This window comes from Bos mutus, chromosome 11 (genome assembly GCF_027580195.1).
Source record: "Bos mutus isolate GX-2022 chromosome 11, NWIPB_WYAK_1.1, whole genome shotgun sequence".
Taxonomy (NCBI): Eukaryota; Metazoa; Chordata; class Mammalia; order Artiodactyla; family Bovidae; genus Bos; species Bos mutus.
This window is the reverse complement of record NC_091627.1, coordinates 86,945,214-86,966,668: the sequence shown is the minus strand read 5'-3', so window position 1 is coordinate 86,966,668 and position 21,455 is coordinate 86,945,214. Positions and strand designations below refer to the sequence as shown.

The 21,455-nt window shown below is 39.9% G+C and overlaps 1 protein-coding gene across 3 annotated transcripts in view; it reads right to left on the bottom strand.

Annotated features, from left to right (window-relative positions):
- Positions 1-6,928: 6,928 nt before the first annotated feature.
- Positions 6,929-21,455, bottom strand: part of EIF2AK2 (eukaryotic translation initiation factor 2 alpha kinase 2) — a 33,608-nt gene continuing 19,081 nt past the window's right edge. For all 3 annotated transcript variants that reach the window (XM_070379732.1, XM_070379733.1, XM_005901906.2), the window contains 6 exons: positions 18,336-18,452; positions 16,095-16,275; positions 13,158-13,286; positions 11,595-11,699; positions 10,508-10,558; positions 6,929-10,430 (listed from right to left, as the gene is read on the bottom strand). In XM_070379732.1, coding sequence (XP_070235833.1) covers positions 10,308-10,430; positions 10,508-10,558; positions 11,595-11,699; positions 13,158-13,286; positions 16,095-16,275; positions 18,336-18,452 — 706 coding nt within the window. In that variant the 3' untranslated portion in view covers positions 6,929-10,307. The remainder of the gene's footprint in view (positions 10,431-10,507; positions 10,559-11,594; positions 11,700-13,157; positions 13,287-16,094; positions 16,276-18,335; positions 18,453-21,455) is intronic.

Sequence of the window (21,455 nt, the reverse complement as noted above, 5' to 3'; positions counted from 1 at the left end):
AGGACACCAGCTCTCTTATTCCCTTCTTCACTTTGGAACAAATTGAGAAATAAGACATGGGAGTTTGAGATCAAAATATCAATTTTATTACTAACGGAATGAAGAGCTACTTGACTTGTTCTCCAGCCACACTCCCTGTGAGATCTCCCTGCTTAGAGAGAACTGCAGACCTTGCCTCAGAGGAAGGATAGAGCCCATCTCAGCTGTCAAAGTGAGACAGCCAGCCCTCGGGGCAGAGGAGAGGCATGCATCCTCAGTTCCTTTTCCCAAAACCACGCACCAGAAGAGATACAGCTCTGTTGAGAAGGAACAAATACAGGCTCGCAGAACTTCTTCCCACAATTCTGCCTTCCAAGGAGCAAGAAGAGGTTCCCTTCCCTGCATTCAAGCATGAGGAGGAGGCAAAAAGTATTCCCCTCAATCAGAGTAATGTCAGAGGCAAGGTTCCATTAGTAGTACTTAATTCTAATGAGTTTTAGAGACAGTAATTATGATATTCCATAAAGTCATGAGTTTTCATGGCAACGTGTGTATCCATTGCAAGTTTTGGCTAAAGAAACAGTAGTTGGGAGTAACCTGAAACATCAGGTGATCCAAATTCTTAGTCGTTTGACAACATTCCCAGCAGGTGGTAATCCTGCCTCTACCTTGATTTGTCCAGCCGCAGACAGCTCACTACCTTAGAAGAGCTGGGTAGCACTAAGTCATTTTTAAAGTTATTTTTCTGTCTTAAGCTGAATTCTGCTTCCCTATAACTTAACCAAATACAGCTAAAGACATACCATGTGGCACATTCCTAGAGAGGTCCATGTAAGTTTGGGCATCAAAATCATGAACTTTTTTTAAAGTTCCCATGCTCAGGAACTACCCTTAGTGATTTGACTCAGCTAGTCTAGGATTGTTTCTAGATATCTATTTATTTTAAAGTTCTGAGTCTGATTATCACCTGTGGATAAGAACTAGTGCTCTAGGTTAAACCAGAGCACAACTGTTCTTTGGATCAAGTTGTGACCTTACCTGTACAGTTTTATAGCTCACCTTTCTGAAGCACTGAGCAAGAGATCAGCCTCTTATAAACGGCATACTTGAGAACATAGCAGAAGCTAACCTACATTTACCCAAGTTATCAATAGTATGAGTTGTATTAACCTCTGACCTAATATGACCTAATTCACTTGTCCTCAAGTTTAACTTGGAGAGCTTTAAAAAAATGATAATACAAAGATTATCATACTTCCAGAGAGTCTATGTAATTGATCACTCTGGCCTGAGCACTACTATCCTTGATACCAACATGCAGTAGAGTTTGAAAACCTAGTCAATGTCTGGGCCTCAGTTCTTCATCTAGAAACTGAATTATTATTTTTATGAGTATAAATACATATGTAAAACATTGGACATATAGTTGGACAATACTGTTTTGATATTTACCTTTTTCATGTAAAAAATAGTAACATTGTATTAACAGATAAAACATGAGTGCGTCTTCTTCTTGCAGTTATAATCACATGCTTGCCTGTCATGTTAGCCATCATAATGACATTCGTTCTGTCAGACCCAAAGCCATGTGGATTCTTTCAGACAGAATGGAGTTAGGAACTGGATTCTTTTTCTCCTTGCACTATGGGGCTACCTGCCCGGTGGCCTAGAGTATTTTAAATATGTTCGTGAGTATATTCATTAACATAAGAATAGGAATAACCGTGACGGCACCCATGAATCCACCAGAGTTGGGGTCTGCATTTCCAGGCCAGAGCCCAGCACTCAGCCTGCCTTGGAGAGTGGGAGACATCCCTCCATTACCACCACCAATGAAAACTACAGATTTTCAGTATGAGTAAAAGCTTACTTTTATTCATAAATGCCTTTAACAACTTCATAACCAGACAATAATGAAAACCAAGGGGTGCAAAATACTGAAAAGAATTTTTAAACTTGCTTTAGAAGATAAGTGACATTTGAAACATAAATTTTAACAGGTCAGGTTGTCATTTACTTTTGACCATAGTATGTTAATACTATGTTTATTGTCAAAGTCCTATCTAGAATTTCTAAAATGTTTGATTTTCCTCATTATAAACTCAAAATACTGAAGCTTCTAAAATTCAAAATAAAAGAGATTTTAATATTGGTTTACCTACCCACTTTCAAGTGTTATATACCAACATTTAATTGTTGAAATTTTACAATGAACAATTATTTCATATCAGACACATTCTGTAGGATCAGGCATATAAAATTCTTGGCACTTTTATTCCCTACTAATTCAAAAGCACTTAGAGAGTTCCTGCTTTATGCAGGTTGCTTCCTTAAGGTAAATCAACTGTCCCTGCTTTCCAGAAATTTACAAGGAGGAGGACACCCACACAGGAATAACGGAGTGCCAAGGCAAACTGATAAGTACCATACTGAAGTACTAAGCACTAGGGGTACTAGGGAGAGGTTTCATTCTGTATGGGAGATGGTAAAACACTATGGTAGCAACACTGAATTTGGGCTCTGAACATCATTTTCATATCCAAAGTCACTAGGAAGGAGTTACAGTAGGACCTGTGTTTCTACTCCCAGGTATATACCCAGGAGAAATGGAAACATGTTCACATAAAACTCGCACACGAATATTCATAGCAGTATTCATAATAGCCAGAAAACAGAAACCCAAATGTCCATCCGCTGATGAATAGGTGAATTTAATGTATTCATGTAGTCGAATATTATTTGGCAACAGAAGGGAAAGGAATTTCCACCCAAGCTATATCATAGATGACACTTGAAAACATTAAGTGAAAATGATCACATGTTGTATGATTGTGTTGTATGATTCCACTTAAATGAAATGTCCCAAGCAGGCAAGTCTATGGAGACTGAAAGTGGATGAGTGGTTGCAGAGAATTAGGGGAAGATGAGGAAAGCCTGCTAACAAGTACAGGGTTTCTTTCTGGGGAGACAAAAGTGTTTTGAAATTGATTGTGGTGATGGCTGCACAACTGAATATACTAAACACCACTAAACTGTATACTTTAAATGGGGTGAATTTTAGAATGTGTGAAATTATGTCTCAATAAAGCTGTTATTTTACAAAAAAGAGGAAAAGATTGAAGGGAACTTTAGGTAGAAACCATAGCTAAGAGCCATTGAGCACAAAAGCCTATTTAGGTGACCCTGAGCAGACCTATGTGGCTGGGACTTAACCAGGTAACGCTGAACAGGGGATGCAAAACGGGAGCGCCCAGAGGAGCACAGCCCTGCCACCACTTTGACTTGAGCCCAGTGAAAAGCTGGCCTCCCGAACTGTAAGAAAATAAATGTGTTGTTTTCAGCCGCCGACTTTGTGGTCATTTGGTTACAGCAGCTCTAGGAAACTAAAACAGGTCTCAATCATATTGACCCCTGAAGAGCCACACATATTTGAGATATCTGATTTGCCTCAAGAGTTTTACCCATTACGTGGATTTTAGTCCTCCGATAAGCCAGTAATGGGCTTCCCTGGTGGCTCAGATGGTAAAGAATCCACCTGTAATGCGGGAGACCTGGGTTCTCTCTGCATTTAGTATAAGCCAGTAGTGGGGCCTCTGACCTGTCAGCTGTTGTCCCTGTGACCATTCTGAGGAAATGTCAGGACTGGAGTAGCTCACGGTCACAGATGGAAAATCACAGACGTTAGGGAGTGGACTGACATTTAGATATAAAGGGTAAATATCTAAATGGAGATGTCCAGCATACTTTTGTTTCTGAGCCCTTTCCTCTATGTACTCTCCCTCAGCAAGCTCTTGGATTCAAAGTTAAGCACCAGGGCTTATTTCCGGATAAGACCCACATCTCTTTTGTGTATGATTCCAGCTCATCCTTCAAGTTCTTCCCCTGCATTTCCTAGATCTGCTCTACATTCACTCTTGAATATTATGGCAGCACCTCAAACTCGACATCTCCAAACGAGATCCAGCATTTTACCTCCTCAGTGTGCCGCACATGAACCATTGCTCCACTGCTGCTTAAATTCTAACTAAAAACTGTGCAGTAGAGAACAGTGTGAGACAAAATCTCTCTCAGCTGTGTGTGGCTCACTGAAGGGGTTAATGTGATTGAGACTTGGACCTTCTTTAACAGCATCATACTTCTGGTGCTCACCATCAGAGCAACCTGGAGGTATTCTCTGATTACCTAAATCCTCACATCCAATTAGATGCCAGCTCCTCTTGGTTCTGTCCCCTCCCATTGTTATGGTCCGCTTAGCCTCTCGGACTTCTGACCTTTCAATAGTCTCTGCCTGCTCCAACCTAGTCTAAACACAGTTTCAAAGTATAGGTTGGATCACATTCCTGCCCCCCACCAAAAAAAGAAAAAAAAAAGCCAAAAAACCTCTTTCTCACCTTTGGAGGTTGCTGGGGTGCCACCTCATTCTAAAAATTAATAAATATTAATCCCATCTTTTCCATTCAGTTTTTGGGCTTCCCTGGTGGCTCCATGGTAAAGAATCTGTCTGCCAATGCAGGAGACATGGGTTCAATCCAAGGGTTGGGAAGAGCCCCTGGAGAAGGAAATGGCAACCCACTCCAGTATTCCTTCCTGGAAAATCCCACAGACAGAGGAGCTTGGTGGGATACAGTCCATGGGATCGCAAAGGAGTCAGACATGACTTAGCGATTAAACAGCAACAACCCATTCAGCTTTAGAGAAAATTCTTCTTTCAAGAAGAATCACAGATAATAAATGCAAGAGGTTTGATAGAATCTGAAAATCAGTTTTGCAACCCCTAATGAAACAATGGATCCAGGCAATAGTCATCAATGGCTGCTGACACTCTTAGATGAAAGACCGATAAGGAAAACTGACGGCAGTGGATGACAGCACCAGAAGTGCAAGTCGCTCAGTCGTGCCCGACTCCGTACAGTCCATGGAATTCTCCAGGCCAGAATACCAGAGTGGTAGCCTTTCCCTCCTCCAGGGGATCTTCCCAACCCAGACACCACCACAAACCACCGATCAAAATCACCAAAAGTGGAACAGTCAGACATCATGCTCCTCCTGGAGTGATGCAGAATACATAGCATCATACCCTAACACAATGTATAAGAAATACACATTTTATGTTGGTTTTCACATAGAAATAAGGAAGACTCCTCTCTACACACACACACACACACACACACACACACTACAGCATCATCTAGGGAGTATTGGAAAAATTTTTCAGACCATAGTCAAATCAATTTTCTAGATCTAACTAAACACCATGGGGATACCATCAGCCAAATCCTAAATGAAGGAAGTTCTATAGGATATATGACCTAGTTCCTTCCTCAAATAAAAGGCAAGAGGAAAGAAACAAAAAGCAGGGTAATGTTATAGAGCAAAAGTACTCTATAACAGGGTAATACTATAGAGTAAATGTTATAGAGTAAAAGTTGGTAAAAGTTTATTTACCAACTAAATGCAATGTTGGATCCTGATTTTAAAAACCTGCCGAAAAATATTTTTAAATAGGAAAACTCCATACAGTCTGATTATTAAAGAAATCTTACTAATTTTGTTGAGCAACAGTGATATCGAGGTTTGGTTAAAACTTAAAATATCTTTTATGTTAGAAATACATCTTTAGGACTCCCCTGGTACTGCAGTGGTTAAGAATCTGCCTGCCAGTACAGAAGGAAACAGACTCAATCCCTGGTCCAAGAAGATTCACATGCTGTGGGACCACTGAGCCCACGCACCACAACTCCTGAAGCCCACGTGCCCTAGAGCCCAAGTTCCACAGCAAGAGAAGCCACGGCAATGAGAAGCCCACACACCGCAACTACAGACTAGCCCTGCGCCCACCACAGCTAGAGAGAGCCTGCAGGCAGCAAAGAAGACCCAGCACAGCCAAAAAACAAAGAAAAAAAAGTTTAAATACGTCTTTAAGTGTTTACAAGCGGAATGATACAATACCTGAGATTTACTGTAAAATTCTCCAGCAAAATAAGGGGGTAAATAGAACAAGAAAAGCAGAGTACTGATAGTTGTTGAAGCCGGGTACACAGAGTTTCATTATTCTAGTCTCTGCTTTTCTGTTTTAACACAAAAACTTATAAATATGGATAATATTGAAATTATTCCATATTCATAATGAAAAATTAACATGCCAAAAACCTCAATCTATGCTGAAAGTGTGAAACAGATGTTGTGACTTTATCTCTCAAGTTGGTACACTGGATAACAGAGTCTTGGAAAAGCTTGTTTTTAGATTTCTAACCATTTCATACATACATGTGCAGTATGTATACATGTGGATACACACGTGTATATACGTACAAGTCTGAGTTCACTGACATGCAGTCTATGTGGCTGCACAAGGTCCCCATGGTAATTTGTGAATAAGGGCCTCACATTTTCATTTTGCTTTGGATCCCACATATTAAATAGCTGGCCATACACACAGACACACATACACTCATACATATGTGTATATGTGTGTATTTATATTAAATACCACCAACAAAAATAACATGTGCTGAGTATGACACATCTATATATATTTATGTTAAATATGTGCACATTTAATAGGAAACCTGTGTTCTCTGTAATAAAAATTTCCTAGAAGTTCTGTTTCTGGTGAGGCAATTAGGTTAAAATGGCTCTTGAAAATCTCTGCACATATGTGTTTTAATTAGCAAATAAGGTCCCTGGTCTTTGCCCCTCTTCTCCTCTGACTAAAAGGATACTTTTTATTTACTAGATCGTTTAAGGCTGAGAAAATACATGCTAAAATAAACCTTTAAGGGATGCTATATTTACTTTACAGTAGTCGAGAAATATTTGAGTGAGAGAAGGATATATAAAAGAACCGAATCATTATGCTATACATTCAAACTAATATAATATTGCAAATCAATTATACCTGAATTTAAAAAATGAGAGGTTAAAAATAAAGCCATGTTCACTCATCTGCCACGTTCATTGGCTTTTATTTTGAGTTTGTCTTTATTCAACAAATCCAGATAATACTTTTTTAAAAGATTTGTCTCCTCCTAGAAAAATTTCAAATCTGCAGAAAAGCTCTAGGAATAACACAAGAAATACTGTATATCCTCCACCTAGATTTATCAGTTTTCCATTGTTAACATTTTGCCACACTTCCCTCTCTCTGTCTCACTGTCTCTCTCTATAAACACACATGCACACAGGTGTTTCTCCAGTGGCTCAGCAGGTAAAGAATCTGCCTGCAATGCAGGAGACACAGGAAACACAGGTTCGGTCCCTTGGATAGAGAAGATCCCCTGGAGGAGGAAATGGCAACCCACTCCAGTGTTCTTGCCTGGAGAATCCCATGGATGGAGGAGCCTGGCGGGCTACAGCCCAAAGGGTCACAAAGAGTCAGATACTACTGAACGACTAAGTGTATACCTACATACCCATATTTATGTTCACCTTGATTTTTGCTGAACATTTGTAAGTTGCAAATGTCAAGCCACTTCACCTCTAAATATTTCTGTATGCACTGCCTAAGAAAAAGTAAGACATCTTCCAGTATGATAATATCATTATCATTATCAATATCATTATCATACCTAAGAAAATTAACAATTATTCTATAAATTCATTTAATATGCAGTCTATATTCAAATGTTCTCAATTATCTCAAAAATGTCTTTTATAGCTATTTCCTGGGTTTTTCTTTTTTTGTATGTATATACCAGGATACAATCAAGATTCAAGCATTGCATTTGGTCATGGTATCTCTAGTCTCTCTGTATTTAGAAGAGTTCCTCTACTTTCTTTTTCATCGTCCTGACTTTTTGAGAAACCCAAGTTAATTACCTTATCAGTGATTTCATTCAGGATTTGGCTAATCATTTTAATTTAATTTCATGATTAATTTCCAGTTAAACACTGCGGGCAATAAAACTAAACAGCTGACAGTCTATAATCCTTACATCACATCAGGAGGGGTGCGGTGTTAACTGCTTCCACTTTTGGTGATGCTGAACCTTTAATTACTTGGTTATTGTGGTGACAAGATCTTTTCATTTTAAAGATACATTTTCCCCTTTGCAATATCATCTATGGGACTATATTTACATCCTTTTGTGGCTCCTGTTTCCCAATACCTTTTCAACCAAAAGTTTTAGCATCCATTGATGAACCTTGCCTTAATCAAATACTGCACTGGGAGTTGAAGACCATATTAACTGCTTTCAATTACACTTTTTAGAAACTGCTATCAATCTTGACAAAAGTATTTTCTACTACCATGATTTTTCTGCTAAGCTTAAACTTGGCTCATTTTAAAAATTACAAAATTACACGATGATTTTAGAATGATAGTTGGTTGCTGCTGTGTGCTCAGTCACTCCCGACTCTTTGGGACCCCATGGACTGTAGCCCGCCAGGCTCCTCTGTCCATGCAATTTTCCAGGCAAGAATACTGGAGTGGGTTGCCATTTCCTCACTCCAGGGGATCTTCCCCACCCAGGGATCACACCCACCTCTCCTGCTTCTCTTGCCTTGGTAGGCGGATTCTTTACCACTGCGCCACCTGGGAAGGCAGTTGATTACTACAAAGCTTAAAGTAACCCTCAAGTTCTTCCAAGATGCAGCCTTAATTATCTTCTGGCCCAGGTGGCTATGCGGTAAATAATCTGCCTGCCAAGGCAGGAGATGCAGGAAACGCGGGTGCAATCCCTACGTCAGTATGATCCTCTGGAGTGAGGAAATGGCAACCCACTCCAGTATTCTGGCCTAGAGGATTCCACAGACAGAGGAGCCTGGCGGGCTACAGTCCATGGGGTCACAAAGAGATGGACACAACGGAGCAACTAAGCACGTTCCCAACAGCAATTCATGGAACCAAACTAGTGTACCCAATTTCTCAAATCTATCTTTTCCAGGATGCATACCAGGCCCTTTGTCCAGGCTCCTCACGTGGTCTGCTCTCTATTCATCTCAATCCTTCACAGACTTGGAAGTCTCACTGGAATGTCACTTCTAAGCCTGTGCCATGGTTCCTCAGTATGTCATCTCACCCCTCCAGATTGACTGTTTTCTGTGCTCAGCTATTGTCTTACAGCACAATTATCATCTCTTTAAAGTGTCTGTTATAACATGTACAAAATGTATTTAAGAGAAGTAAAAGAATTATGCAGTAAACACTAGTGGACTCAACATGCAGAGTAAGGAAAAAAAAATTAACTGTTAACTCTTAAATCTCTCCTGTCCCTCCTCAGAGAAAACCACTATCAGAATCTAATAATTGTTCTCACTCCTTTCCTTCCCTGTGTTGTTTACCACATTCGTTTGGATACCTAAACACACTCATTTCACACTTATTCCACTTACCATGTTCTTTTAACTTTATATTAATGGAATCATTCTGTGTATATTTTCTGCAGTCTGCTTTGTTTCCTTAACATATGTTCCTGAGAGATCTGGCATGTTAGTGTGTTCAGCTGAAATCCCTTCATTTCACGCTGTACATACAGTATTCCAGTGTGTGAATATAACACAACTTGTGTATCCTTTCTTCTTCTGGTGCACATTAGCACTGTTTCCTATTTTTTGGCTATTATGAACAGGGTTCCTATGAACATTCTTGTTGGTGTGTATGTAGCAATGGAATTGATTGCTTTTCAGGAAAGGATATATACATTTAAGTTTGCTGCTGCTGCTAAGTCACTTCAGTCGTGTCCGACTCTGTGCAACCCCAGAGATGGCAGCCCACCAGGATCCCCCACCCATGGGATTCTCCAGGCAAGAACACTGGAGTGGGTTGCCATTTCCTTCTCCAATGCATAAAAGTGAAAAGTGAAAGTGAAGTCACTCCCCATGGACTGCAGCCCACCAGGCTCCTCCACCCATGGGATTTTCCAGGCAAGAGTGCTGGAGTGGGGTGCCATAAGTTTGCTACATGATACCAAATTGCTTTCAGAAGTATTATACTTATTTATCTTTTTTACTTATCTTTTCATGGTCACCATATTCTCCAACTAGATTATTAGCTATTTAAGACAGAGATAGATCTGATACTATTTTTGCCTAGAAACATTAGGCATTTAACAAATATTCATTCATTAATTGATTCACTGATTGGTATTAAAAAGAAAATTTGAGGGGTTCTTTTGGTATTTTCACAACAAGAAGATTATCCACGGGAAAGTCAAATGTAAGAATGTTTCTAAAGTAAGAAAAAATGTAAATCTTTCTTCAAATGTGGCAAAAAAAATTAATAGAAAAAATGAAAATAGAAGATAAATACCATCAATATTCCCAAGCAGATTTTAGACAGTTACAGGAAAATGGAATTATCAGAAGCAGGATACTTTTTGAAGTATCTAACATGTGTTTCGTTTCTTTTTTTCTGTAACATTATTCCACTCCTTCAAAGTCTTCAGTATCTCAGATGCGGTAGGTCGTTTCTTGGGGTCCACTGAGAGTAATTTCTCCAGAAGATCTTTCTGTAATGACAGTAAGAGTCAATTCTAGGAAAGAAAACATTGCAATAAACAAAATTCAATTATTTTTAAATGCTTACTTCTTTGTCGTCAAATACATCTAATCTGCCATTCCTTAGATCGTCAAAGAACTAAAAATTAAACATATATATGTTTATTAGGAAATGATTCACTTTGGAGAAAAACAAACTTAGAAAGCACAAAAGGCTGGGGATACCAGAATTCTAGGATATTTCTAGATTTTTAGAAAAATCTCTTCAGCTAAGAAGCAAGCGGGAATCCTTTTCCCCACCACCCCCATTAAGAACCATCCTGATCACTACAGCATGTTGAAGTTTTAAGAGCATCATATGAATTATCTCCTTGCATCCTTTTTGGAGCCCTCTGCAAGGTATTTTCAATATCCCTGCCTTACAGGGGAGAAGGCTGTCAACTCCAGGCAAGTCCCTCTTACTGACCTTCAGACTAGGATATCCAGTTGCCTGCAGCATTCGGTGCCCCCCCCCACTGTCTTCATAAGAAATTCATATTCTTGCTTTAATTTCATCCTAGTATATCTTTCCAGTACCACTGACCATCAACCACTTCCTTGACTTATATACTCCAATACAAATGACACTGCCAACTATTCCCAAATATATTCTTCCCAATCCTTTTCCACGCTAGCATCACCTTCTCTCTAAATTGGAGTATTGGAAGCCAACCAATCCTTCAGAGCCCAATTTAAACACCTGCATGAAGCCTAAATCCCTGCAGCTAGCAAAGCCCCCCTCCTAGCTGTTTCCATTAGACTTCATGCCTTCTCCTATAATATTCATAGCATTCTCTTATGTTACCTTTCCTTGTAACATATAAGCTCCTTGAGAACAGCCTTCCTCATTTTCATAACCCTTGGAGAGCTCAGCACAGGGTCTTATGCAAAGCAAGCCATCGATACAATTTTACAGACAGAGATGCACACACCTTCCAAAGAAGACCAAAGGTTTGGTCTTCAAGAAAAAGTATTGGTTGCCCAAACTTGAAAGAGATAAAAATTCATATTTAATTTGCAGTCAACACTAACATGCTCCAGTCCATCCTCACGTGAGGTCAATAACTGCAGCAGTACTTTGAATATGATGGTCAATAATTTTTGTTGCTTAATTCTTTCTGTAACATTGTATTTACCTTCTGTGTTTCTAAAGAAGTGGGACATATATGAAGAAGTTCTGCAAGAATCAGCCCCAAAGCATAGATGTCCACTTCATTTCCATAGTCTTTCACAGAAGAAAGCTGAAAAAAAAAATTTATATTTGTGACTCACTGATATAAATATTCATGCCTTCTAAAGCCAAAAAAGTTATCTAACCAAAATGTCTTATAACACACAACAATGTATATTCATTAGCAAGATATGTAGGCCCTGACTGCCCAGGTTCAAATCTCTGTCACTAAACAGCTGAATCACCTGTATACACTACCCATCAATGTGGGAATAATCTAAATCCTAAAATGGAGATAGCAATAGTTTGAACCTCAGAGTGTGACTGTGGGGTTAAATGAGACCATTAGGTGAAGCACCCAGTAAATCACTTGCATGCAAAGGTTTATCACAGATTCATTCACAATATTCAACAACTGGAAGCAACCCAAATGTCCATCAACAGGACAATGGATGAACAAATCGTGGTATATTCATACAATGGAATACTACTCAGCCACAAAAAGGAATAATCTGCTGTTATTTATAAGCAACCACTAGAGGTTCTCCAACAGACATTACTTTGAGTGAAATAATCAAACATAGAAGAGTACATACAATGTGATCCCATTCATATGAAGCTCAAGATCAGGGGAAAGTAATCTATGGTGATAGAAATCAGAGAACTGGTTTCCTCTGGGCAGTGGAGAGGAATGACCGACTGGAAATGGGTCTAAAGGTGAGGAAAATGTTCTACCTTCTCATAGGCTTGTAGGCTTCATGAACCTATGCCTTTGTCAGAACTAAAAAAAAAAATGTAGACATTCAAGATCTGAATTTTATGGTGTATAAATCTTTCCTCAATATTGGATGCAGGAGATATTTAAGAGAATGGGAGTTGAAAGGAAGCTGTTACTCCCCTATGACTTCTACTTACACACCTTGGAAAAACTTTGTTATGTTTTTATAAACTGCACCTGTCATTCTAGTCAACAATTTCACTTCAAAGACTCTATCATTGATTATCACAGAAATACTTGTTTTTAGACTCACAGGTAAGGAAGAAGACACATAACATGTCTACAAATGTAAAAGGTTGAAAACAGCCTAAATAAATGCCCATCAGTCAGGAAATAGTTAAATGATTGCTGTATATCTGTATTTTGGTGTACAATACAGTTGTTAAAAACAATGTGTCAGATCTATTTGTACAGACATGGAAAGATTATGATACACTATTGAGTAAAAAAAAATTAAGTTACAAAATAACTTTTAGTAGCTTCATAAAATGTATTTATTATTTTTATGTAAAAAAGTCTCCATAAATATATGTATCTATATATTTTTTATAACTCAAAGAAAATGACCTAAAAGGATAAACTACCAACTCTGGTGAAAAGAGTAGGAATAAAAATGAAGAGTAATGGTAATTTTCCATTTTCATTCTATTTACTTATGTATTATTTTAATTTTATGAGTGCCTGTTATTTTTATAATTAAAAAATGAAAGAGATAAAAAAATATCTAGACAGAAAGAAAGGGGACCTCACCTGTTCTGGGCTCATGTATCGTAAAGTTCCCTTTTTACTTGTCCGCGTTTCATCATTTTTCAGGTATGTAACAAGTCCAAAGTCTCCAATCTTGATTTGGTTCATAGCTACTAAAAATATGTTACCTGGCTGCCGAAAAAATATGTTATAAGTACTAATTTGACAGATTTTTATCACATATCCAATTCATACTTCTTAACAGCTATTTTTAAATTTACTTGTAAGGCATTTACCTGCTCCTAGGTAGCCCAAAACAGGAAACTTATTAATATCAGTCTTTAAAATGCTAACTGAAGAAGTCAGGACATTTTAGCTGACAGCAGAGAAAGCTTGGGAAATAGCTGCCTTCAGATAGCTGAAGATAAGTCAAAGAAAGATGGATTCACTCCTGCCTGGTCCCTGTGGGGATAGATCCAGGACTAGAGGATGGAAACGACCCCAAGACTTGCTTTTAATATATCCTAATACGACATGGGTTTGGGTGAACTCCGGGAGTTGGTGATGGACAGGGAGGCCTGGCGTGCTGCAATTCATGGGGTCGCAAAGAGTCGGACACGACTGAGCGACTGAACTGACTGAACTGAATATAGTAATCGTGTGGTCCAACAAATGGGAGTTAGAGAGTTCCCCATCCTACAAGGTAGTCAAGACAGGGCTGGACACCCACTTGGTGAAAACACTGCAAACATGAGTCCAGCATTTGAAAGGGATTGAAGGAGACACCCTTAAGATCCTCTCCCATCCTGAGATTCTCAGAATGAGTCCATTCCCAGTAATGCTGCAGAATACCCTGTGCAGAATTTTCCCTGGGAGCTTCCTTTATATCCATTTCTCCAGGCTTCTGACTTCTTAACAAACACAGCCCCTCTGTCTTTGAAGGCATACCAAGTTAACTAGAAGCTGATGCCTAGCACTGAAATATATTTTTCTACATAATTCTTTAAGCATAATGGGAAAAAAAAAAGGAAGAACAGAATGAGAATTCCACAACTTTGTAGAAGGTATTGACTAATATTCTAAAGACCATGAAACCAGGAAGGTTGTTGATGAGGACTCTGTGCCTCCACTGCAGGGGGCCCAGGTTTGATCCCTGGTCATGGAACGAAGATCCCACAAGGTGTGGCAAAAAAAAAGGGGTGCAAACTTTATCCAGGAGGCACAAGAATAAGGTGACCGAGGAGCCTGGGGCAGTTGGGAAATCGAACCTCCTCAGCCCATAAGCCCTCTCTCCAGAAACCTCTGTGTCTCTCACCAGCATTTTTGGTCTAGTTCTTATGGTAAATGCTGGTTGACTTCATAGAACAGGGGCTTTATTGGGTAAAGACCATTATCTGGCAAAGCCACCAGTAGCAGGTATTTTGCGAAGCATCACAAAATAAGATGCACACTTTTGTTTACATCTTCTCTCAGATGTGAAAAAGCAGTAACTGTATCAGTGAAGTTAGCAAGTTAAAAAAGATGAAAGTCTGACCTTTGAGCACCTGCAAACATAGGGCAAACACTCTCTACAGACACAAGAAAAGATGACTCCCCGACAAGAGGCACAAGCAGTACAAGATACAGGAGGGAACTGGCCAACCACGTGGTGGGAGAAGGGAGCACTAGGCATTTTCATTAACTCATCCTGATGGGGGCCTGGGAGGAAATGCCCAAACCTCTGAGTAGAGGAGATGACTGTGTAAGTAGATAATTTATTTGCAAATGATTGTATAAAGAGATAATTGTGCTTAATTTCTTATTTAACTCTATATGATTCATTTCAAAGTGAACGTATAGCCATTCTAAATGTATTCTTTTGAACAGAGTCCTTATATCCTTCCAACTTCAAAGAACACCTTCAAATACTGTTATTAACAAAATGAGATATTGGAACCAGAGGCAGCCCAATATGAAGGCGTCAGACATCCAGCCCCTGAGAAGACCAAGGATGCAATACCTCTTAAGGGCCATCTTTTCCTACCAAAGCCAACAAACAACTATGTACATGGCTGCTTATTTTTCTCAAGGAACATTTTTCTTTGTTTCTCGTTCCTGGCTGTTTTAGACATGTGGGATAAGCCCAAGGTCCATATAGACGAGGTGCTTCTGTCTAATCCAGAATGATCAGGAAAGCCTCATAAAGAAATTGAGACCAAAGCGGACAGGTAGAAGAGTGTCTCATGTGAGCACACGAGCAAAGGTTTGGTGATAGGATTCAGCATGGGAGGTTTTTGACGACGGTACGCAAATCACAGGGAACAGAGTGCCAAGGGAAGACTGAAAAGCTCTTCTGTCTGATTTTGAGGAGGAAATGGGAAAACTGCTCATCTAGACCATGAGAGAAGCTAGGAAGCCAGAAGAAAATGAAAATACAAAAGTATATGGCATGGTCCAAGGTTTGCATTGCCGCAGTTTTCATGGGGCAGAGATGTCTCACCAAGTGCCAAGCAAATTCGAGACTCTGGACTTAGTGGCTGTGACTGCCCTCAAGAGTAATGACTTAAAAGGTTAAGAGAATCGTGTTCCCAAAGCCAGAGTCACCAGAGTCTCTTCTGCCTCTCAGACAAGCCTGGGTAGCAGTAGAGGCAGAGACAGAGCACTCAACTAGATGTGCCAGCCACAAGAATTATGTGCATAGAAATGTCCAGTACACTAAAGTGGTTAGTGTTTACAACTGGGGTGAAGGTATCAGCCAGGATGGCAAATAGGACCAGAAGTGAATGAGCAATGAGCTGCTTCTTGCAGAGCTCAGCATCTTAGTAAGTTTACAGTCCTGGCAACCTCCTGATTGATTCTACAGACTGGTACCTGGGGCAAGTGCTATATCCACTCTAACCTTACAGGATCAGAGATGTTATTTCCTCACGACTGTCGATCGATTAGAAAACTAAAGAAGACAGACTTTCACATTAATAAATTCTATTTACCAATTCTCAATACAGCACATTTTCCACTCACCTTAAGGTCTCTATGAATTAACTGTTCTGAATGTATATAATGCACTCCTGTTGTTATTTGTTGAAAGAAATCCAAAGCCAAACGTTTGTCTGGCTTCTTGCCTCTTCTTTTCTCAATCCATTGGTCCAACGTACCTTTATCACAATATTCCATCTGGATGAAAAGGCACCTAGTCTTTGATCTGGGATAAAATTCACTGTATAAGTAGCAATAAAAATAAATTTATAAAAAAATACACTTAAAAATTAAATTTAAAAAATGACACCTTCTTAAAAATGCCAAACATGTCTCAAAACAGAAATCTAAATATAACAAATGTGAGTCAACACATAATAAACCACTCTTTATTTAGGTCATAAGTTCCCAGATAGCAAAGCTTTGTTTATTTAGCTAAGTTGTAAAGTAGAAGCCTTCCCATTCTTTAACACTGAAGGTCCTTGACTATCTTTGCTAATAGATAGGAAGAGAAGCATAAGCATGACAAAATTGCAGAAAACCAAATTTCATTATTATATATTGTCATTTTGAAACATTTTAATTCACGATTGCTCTACAGAGCATCTATTTTGCAAAAGACACAGAACAGGCACCTAAAGATAAGAAAATGAGTTAGACACTAGCCTTGTTCTCATGAGGATTATAGTTTGATGGGAGAGCGATAAAGGAAAAACAAGCAGAAAACAACAGTGCAGCAGGCCCCAACCCCTGGGATCTAATGCTGATGATTTGAAGCAGAGGTTATATAATAATAACAGAAATAAAGAGCACAAAAAATGTAATACACTTGAATCATCCCCAAACTATCCCCTCTCCCTGGCCCATGGAAAAACTGTCTTCCATGAAACCAGTCCCTGGCACCAAAAAGGTTAGGGACTGCTGCAGTAGTACATGGATAGGAACTCTAAGAGAAATGCCAAAAATTGTTACGAGGTATAGCAATGAGGCGGGTCTTCCCAGGTGGAGCTAGTGACAAAGAATCTGCCTGCCAATGCAGGAGACTCAAGAGACGTGAGTTTGATCGCTGGGTTGGGAAAATCCTGTGGAGTAGGAAATGGCAACCCACTCCAGTTTGCTTGTCTGGAAAATCCCATGAACAGAGGAACCTGATGGGCTACAGTCCATGGGATCACAAAGAGTTGGATATGACTGAGCGACTAAGCACACACCACACAGCAAGGAGGACCGATTTTGCTAATCATGGTAGTTGTTCTTTTCTGAACTAAGTTGGCTTTAATATTAATTTAAATTCTTTGAGCATATGTTGGCTAGAAAATAAAAAAAAAGGTAGCCAGGAATTTTCTAAAAGCTGAAGTCCATATGCGGATGGTACTTCTGAAACTAAAGATACAGTTCTAAATTACATGGTGTGGAGATAGGGCTGGAGTCAGGAGACGGTGAATGAACAGGCTCACCATGGCCTCAGGTTTGCACTGAAAGAACTGTCTCCAAGGAACACGGGGTGACTTTCAAAGGGAGGCTCTTTATAACCCTTCAGTCCTTTTCCAGTGGCTTGCCTGAGACAAACATGAGTAATGCAAGGGCCGGGGGGGTACCCCCATCACAGCTCAGGGTCTTGGAATTATTTAGACTGCCCTTCACCTCACCATGAGTGGTATGATTACACACAGAAGGGACCCTGTGACTGCACCCTGCCAACCAGTTGAGTGGAGCAGAAGAGCGTTAGCAGTGGGGGGAGGGCGGCCTCCAGTTGTGCTGTCTGCATTTACCACCTGGACTGGAGTCAGGGCACGTGAGAAAGCCTGTACTTTAAACAACAGTCAGGAAACCTAAGCCTGAGACGTCAAAAACCACAGACAGTGTTAGTCACTCAGTTGTGTGACTCTTTGCGACCCCCATGGACTGTAGTCCACGAGGTCCCTCTGTCAGTGAAATTCTCCAGGCAAGAATTTACTGGAATAGGCTACCATTTCCTTCTTTAGGGGTATCTTCCCAACCCAGGGATCAAACCCCAGTCTCCCACATTGCAGGCAGCTTCTTGCCATCTGAGTCACCAGGGAAGCCACAGAGGACAATTTTAAAAAAACGTTTTTTAAAGCAAATTTGCAGCAAGGAAAAGATTATTCATTGTCTCTTCATTTGTAGAATGGAGGCATAACAGTGTCTCAAAGTTTCTGGTTATGATTATTAAATGTAATAATTAGTGGCCTTATCCACTGACCCACACACAGTAAACAAGTTTCGCTCCTCCTATTAAGACTATGAGAGTTTATTTTTAGTTACCTTGAAGAATTTAAGCTTTGCTCAGGATCATAATCATGCCCATCCCAACAACTGTGGTAATGAACAATATTTGGATGATTAAGTGTTGCCAAAGCTTTCACTTCACGCTCCACCTTCCTAGTTAAAAGAAACAGGGAACACAAAGGCGTCAGTATCCATCCCTGATAATAACAAAACACCTTGAGCAATAGGAGACAATCACCAATATTCCCTTATTAAACAGCTGCCATGGTTCCCACACCAAGGTTTAGAACGGAAGCCTGCAGCTCTCAAAAGGAAAGAGTGAACACAGAAAAAAAATCAGCTGTTTTCACTCTCAACATAAGAAAAAAAAAACAGTGACTAAAATTATTTCAAACCTCAGACAATTTAGAAGTCACAGGTAGTACTCTTGTGAGCTACCAGTGATGCAAACTTTTTTTGGATCTAAAATAAAAATCATCCATTATGTTTTATTTAGACTCGTGTTAAAATCACTTTGGATTTCAAAAGCAAACTCCATTTGGGCAGCAAGGGTAGGTAATCCAAGCTGCATGAAGAACCTAATTCAGAATTTTCAGTGCATGGCAAAAATATACACAGAGGGAGATCTATGCAGAGAAACTGAAATTTCACTGCACAATGTGGGAGCTTTACAGGAATGCATAGGTAAGAGTTATGACAATCCTATGCTAAGTGGAGTATATGAGATTTCAAGAATGAGAAAGGATAAGCAAACATTTTGCAACTTATTTTTTTAATTTGAAAAGTTCTGTATGATGTAAAATTTGTAAAAATAGAGAAAAAGTTACTCATATTAACACAATCCTAACACACTTATGAGTTTAGATGATTTCTTATAGTCTTTCTTCATATACATGTTTACATATGTGTAATTATAGTATATATATTTATCTAACGTTTTCTCATATATTATCTTTAAATTTTTCCCTATTACTATACAATCTGTCTAACCATCATGTATAAACATTTTAATGTAAAATTTCAAAAGTATTAAAAAGTAGAGCAAATAGTAGAATGAACCCCTACCTGGCCATCAGATGAAACAGTAATTAACTCCTGGCCAATCTTGTTTCCTGTATACTCTTACCTACTTCCTCATCTTTCCCTGCATTATTCTGAAGCAACTTCTAGCATCATGCCATTCATAGTGTATATAAATATTTACAGTATATAACCCTCACTTTTAATGACCGCAAAACAGTCATTGATCAGAGGAGAGCACAAAACATACTAAATCATTCCTTTATTGCTGAACATTCTGTTTGCTCTAATTTCTCACTATTATAAATGACATTGTGATTTTTATCTACTTGAATAATTTTCCTGTAATCTGGATAATATCCTTGGTATAGGTTCCCAATAGGAAATCCATAGGTCAAAGCACATAAATACTTTAATGCTTCTCGTTGCATATCTCCAAGTGTATTTTTAACTGTGCCGTACCAATCTATGCTTTTGAACTGTGGTGTTGGGGAAGACTCTTGAGAGTCCCTTGGACTGCAAGGAGATCCAACCAGTCCATTCTGAAGGAGATCAGCCTGGGATTTCTTTGGAAGGAATGATGCAAAAGCTGAAACTCCAGTACTTTGGCCACCTCATGCGAAGAGTTGTCTCATTGGAAAAGACTCTGATGCTGGGGGGGATTGGGGGCAGGAGGAGAAGGGGACAACAGAGGATGAGATGGCTGGATGGTATCACCAACTCAATGGACGTGAGTCTGAGTGAACTCCGGGAGTTGGTGATGGACAGGGAGGCCTGGCGTGCTGCGATTCATGGGGTCGCAGAGTCGGACATGACTGAGCGACTGAACTGAACTGAATCTATGAGAAATGTTCAAGGTACTGCACCCTTATCATCATGAAGGATTACCGTTAAAAAAGATGTTATGGGATAGAAAGAACAGCAGTATTCCTGGTAAGCAAAACAATGAAGGAAAAAGCCTTATTGTGATGCCAAGTAGTATGACGGTCTGAGAAGGCAATGGCACCCCACTCCAGTACTCTTGCCTGGAAAATCCATGGATGGAGGAGCCTGGTGGGCTGCAGTCCATGGGGTTGCTGGGAGTCAGACACGACTGAGCGACTTCACTTTTACTTTTCACTTTCATTCATTGGAGAAGGAAATGGCAACCCACTCCAGTGTTCTTGCCTGGAGAATCCCGGGGACCGGGGAGCCTGGTGGGCTGCTCTCTATGGGGTCACACAGAGTTGGACACGACTGAAGCGACTTAGCATCAGCAGCAGCAGTATGAAGGTATTTCAACCGCAAGGCTTTGTCCACGGGACAAACAATAGGTTGGTTTGACTGGATGAAGAGCATCTAAGACACCACACCTGCTTCTTCTTTTCTTATGTCATTTTCGTTCACTTATATCCCTTTTCCATCTCCTTCTCTGATCCTTGAGGGATCTGTCTGGCCAAATTACAAATAATAACAGCTGCCAGAAAATAACAGGCAAGATCGGTGAACATGGGATTTCAGAGCTCCTTCCTCTGTGTCTTCCTTCCTAAAGGAGTTCTGTTATCCAATAATTGGGGTGGGGGTGGGGAGGGGCACAGATAATACATAAAACAAACATGGGAAGCTTTGGGATATGGTGGGAACACAGTAGATTGGAATTCCAGAGGATGAGTTCTAAATCTCCACCTTGTTACCACAGGAGATAGGGCCCAAGGATGGTCATCATTAATTTCTTCTCTGCCCATGCTCACATCCACTCCTCAGACTAAGTGGTAAGAGTCTATTTGCCCTCTCCCTCGAGCTGACCATAGTGACTTTGTTTAATCAATATGATGCAGAACTTCCAAGACTGCTTCCTCCTGGGATGAGTTGTTCTGGGACAGTCCTTCTTAGAACCCAATGACTAAGTTGTGAAACGCCCAGGCCACATAAAGCGGCCAGGTGGAGGCGCTCTGGTTACAGCTCCAGCTGCACTTGTAGCCACAGCCAGCATCACTGCCAGCCATGTGAGAGCCATCTCCAATGTCCAGCCAAGCCAAGCTTTTAGATGACTCCTGGCTGCAAATGCATGATGAATGACCCGGGTGAACACAGTCAACTCAAAGGACCATAAGAGATAATAACAATTTGGTGTTTCAGCTCAGTTCAGTTCAGTTG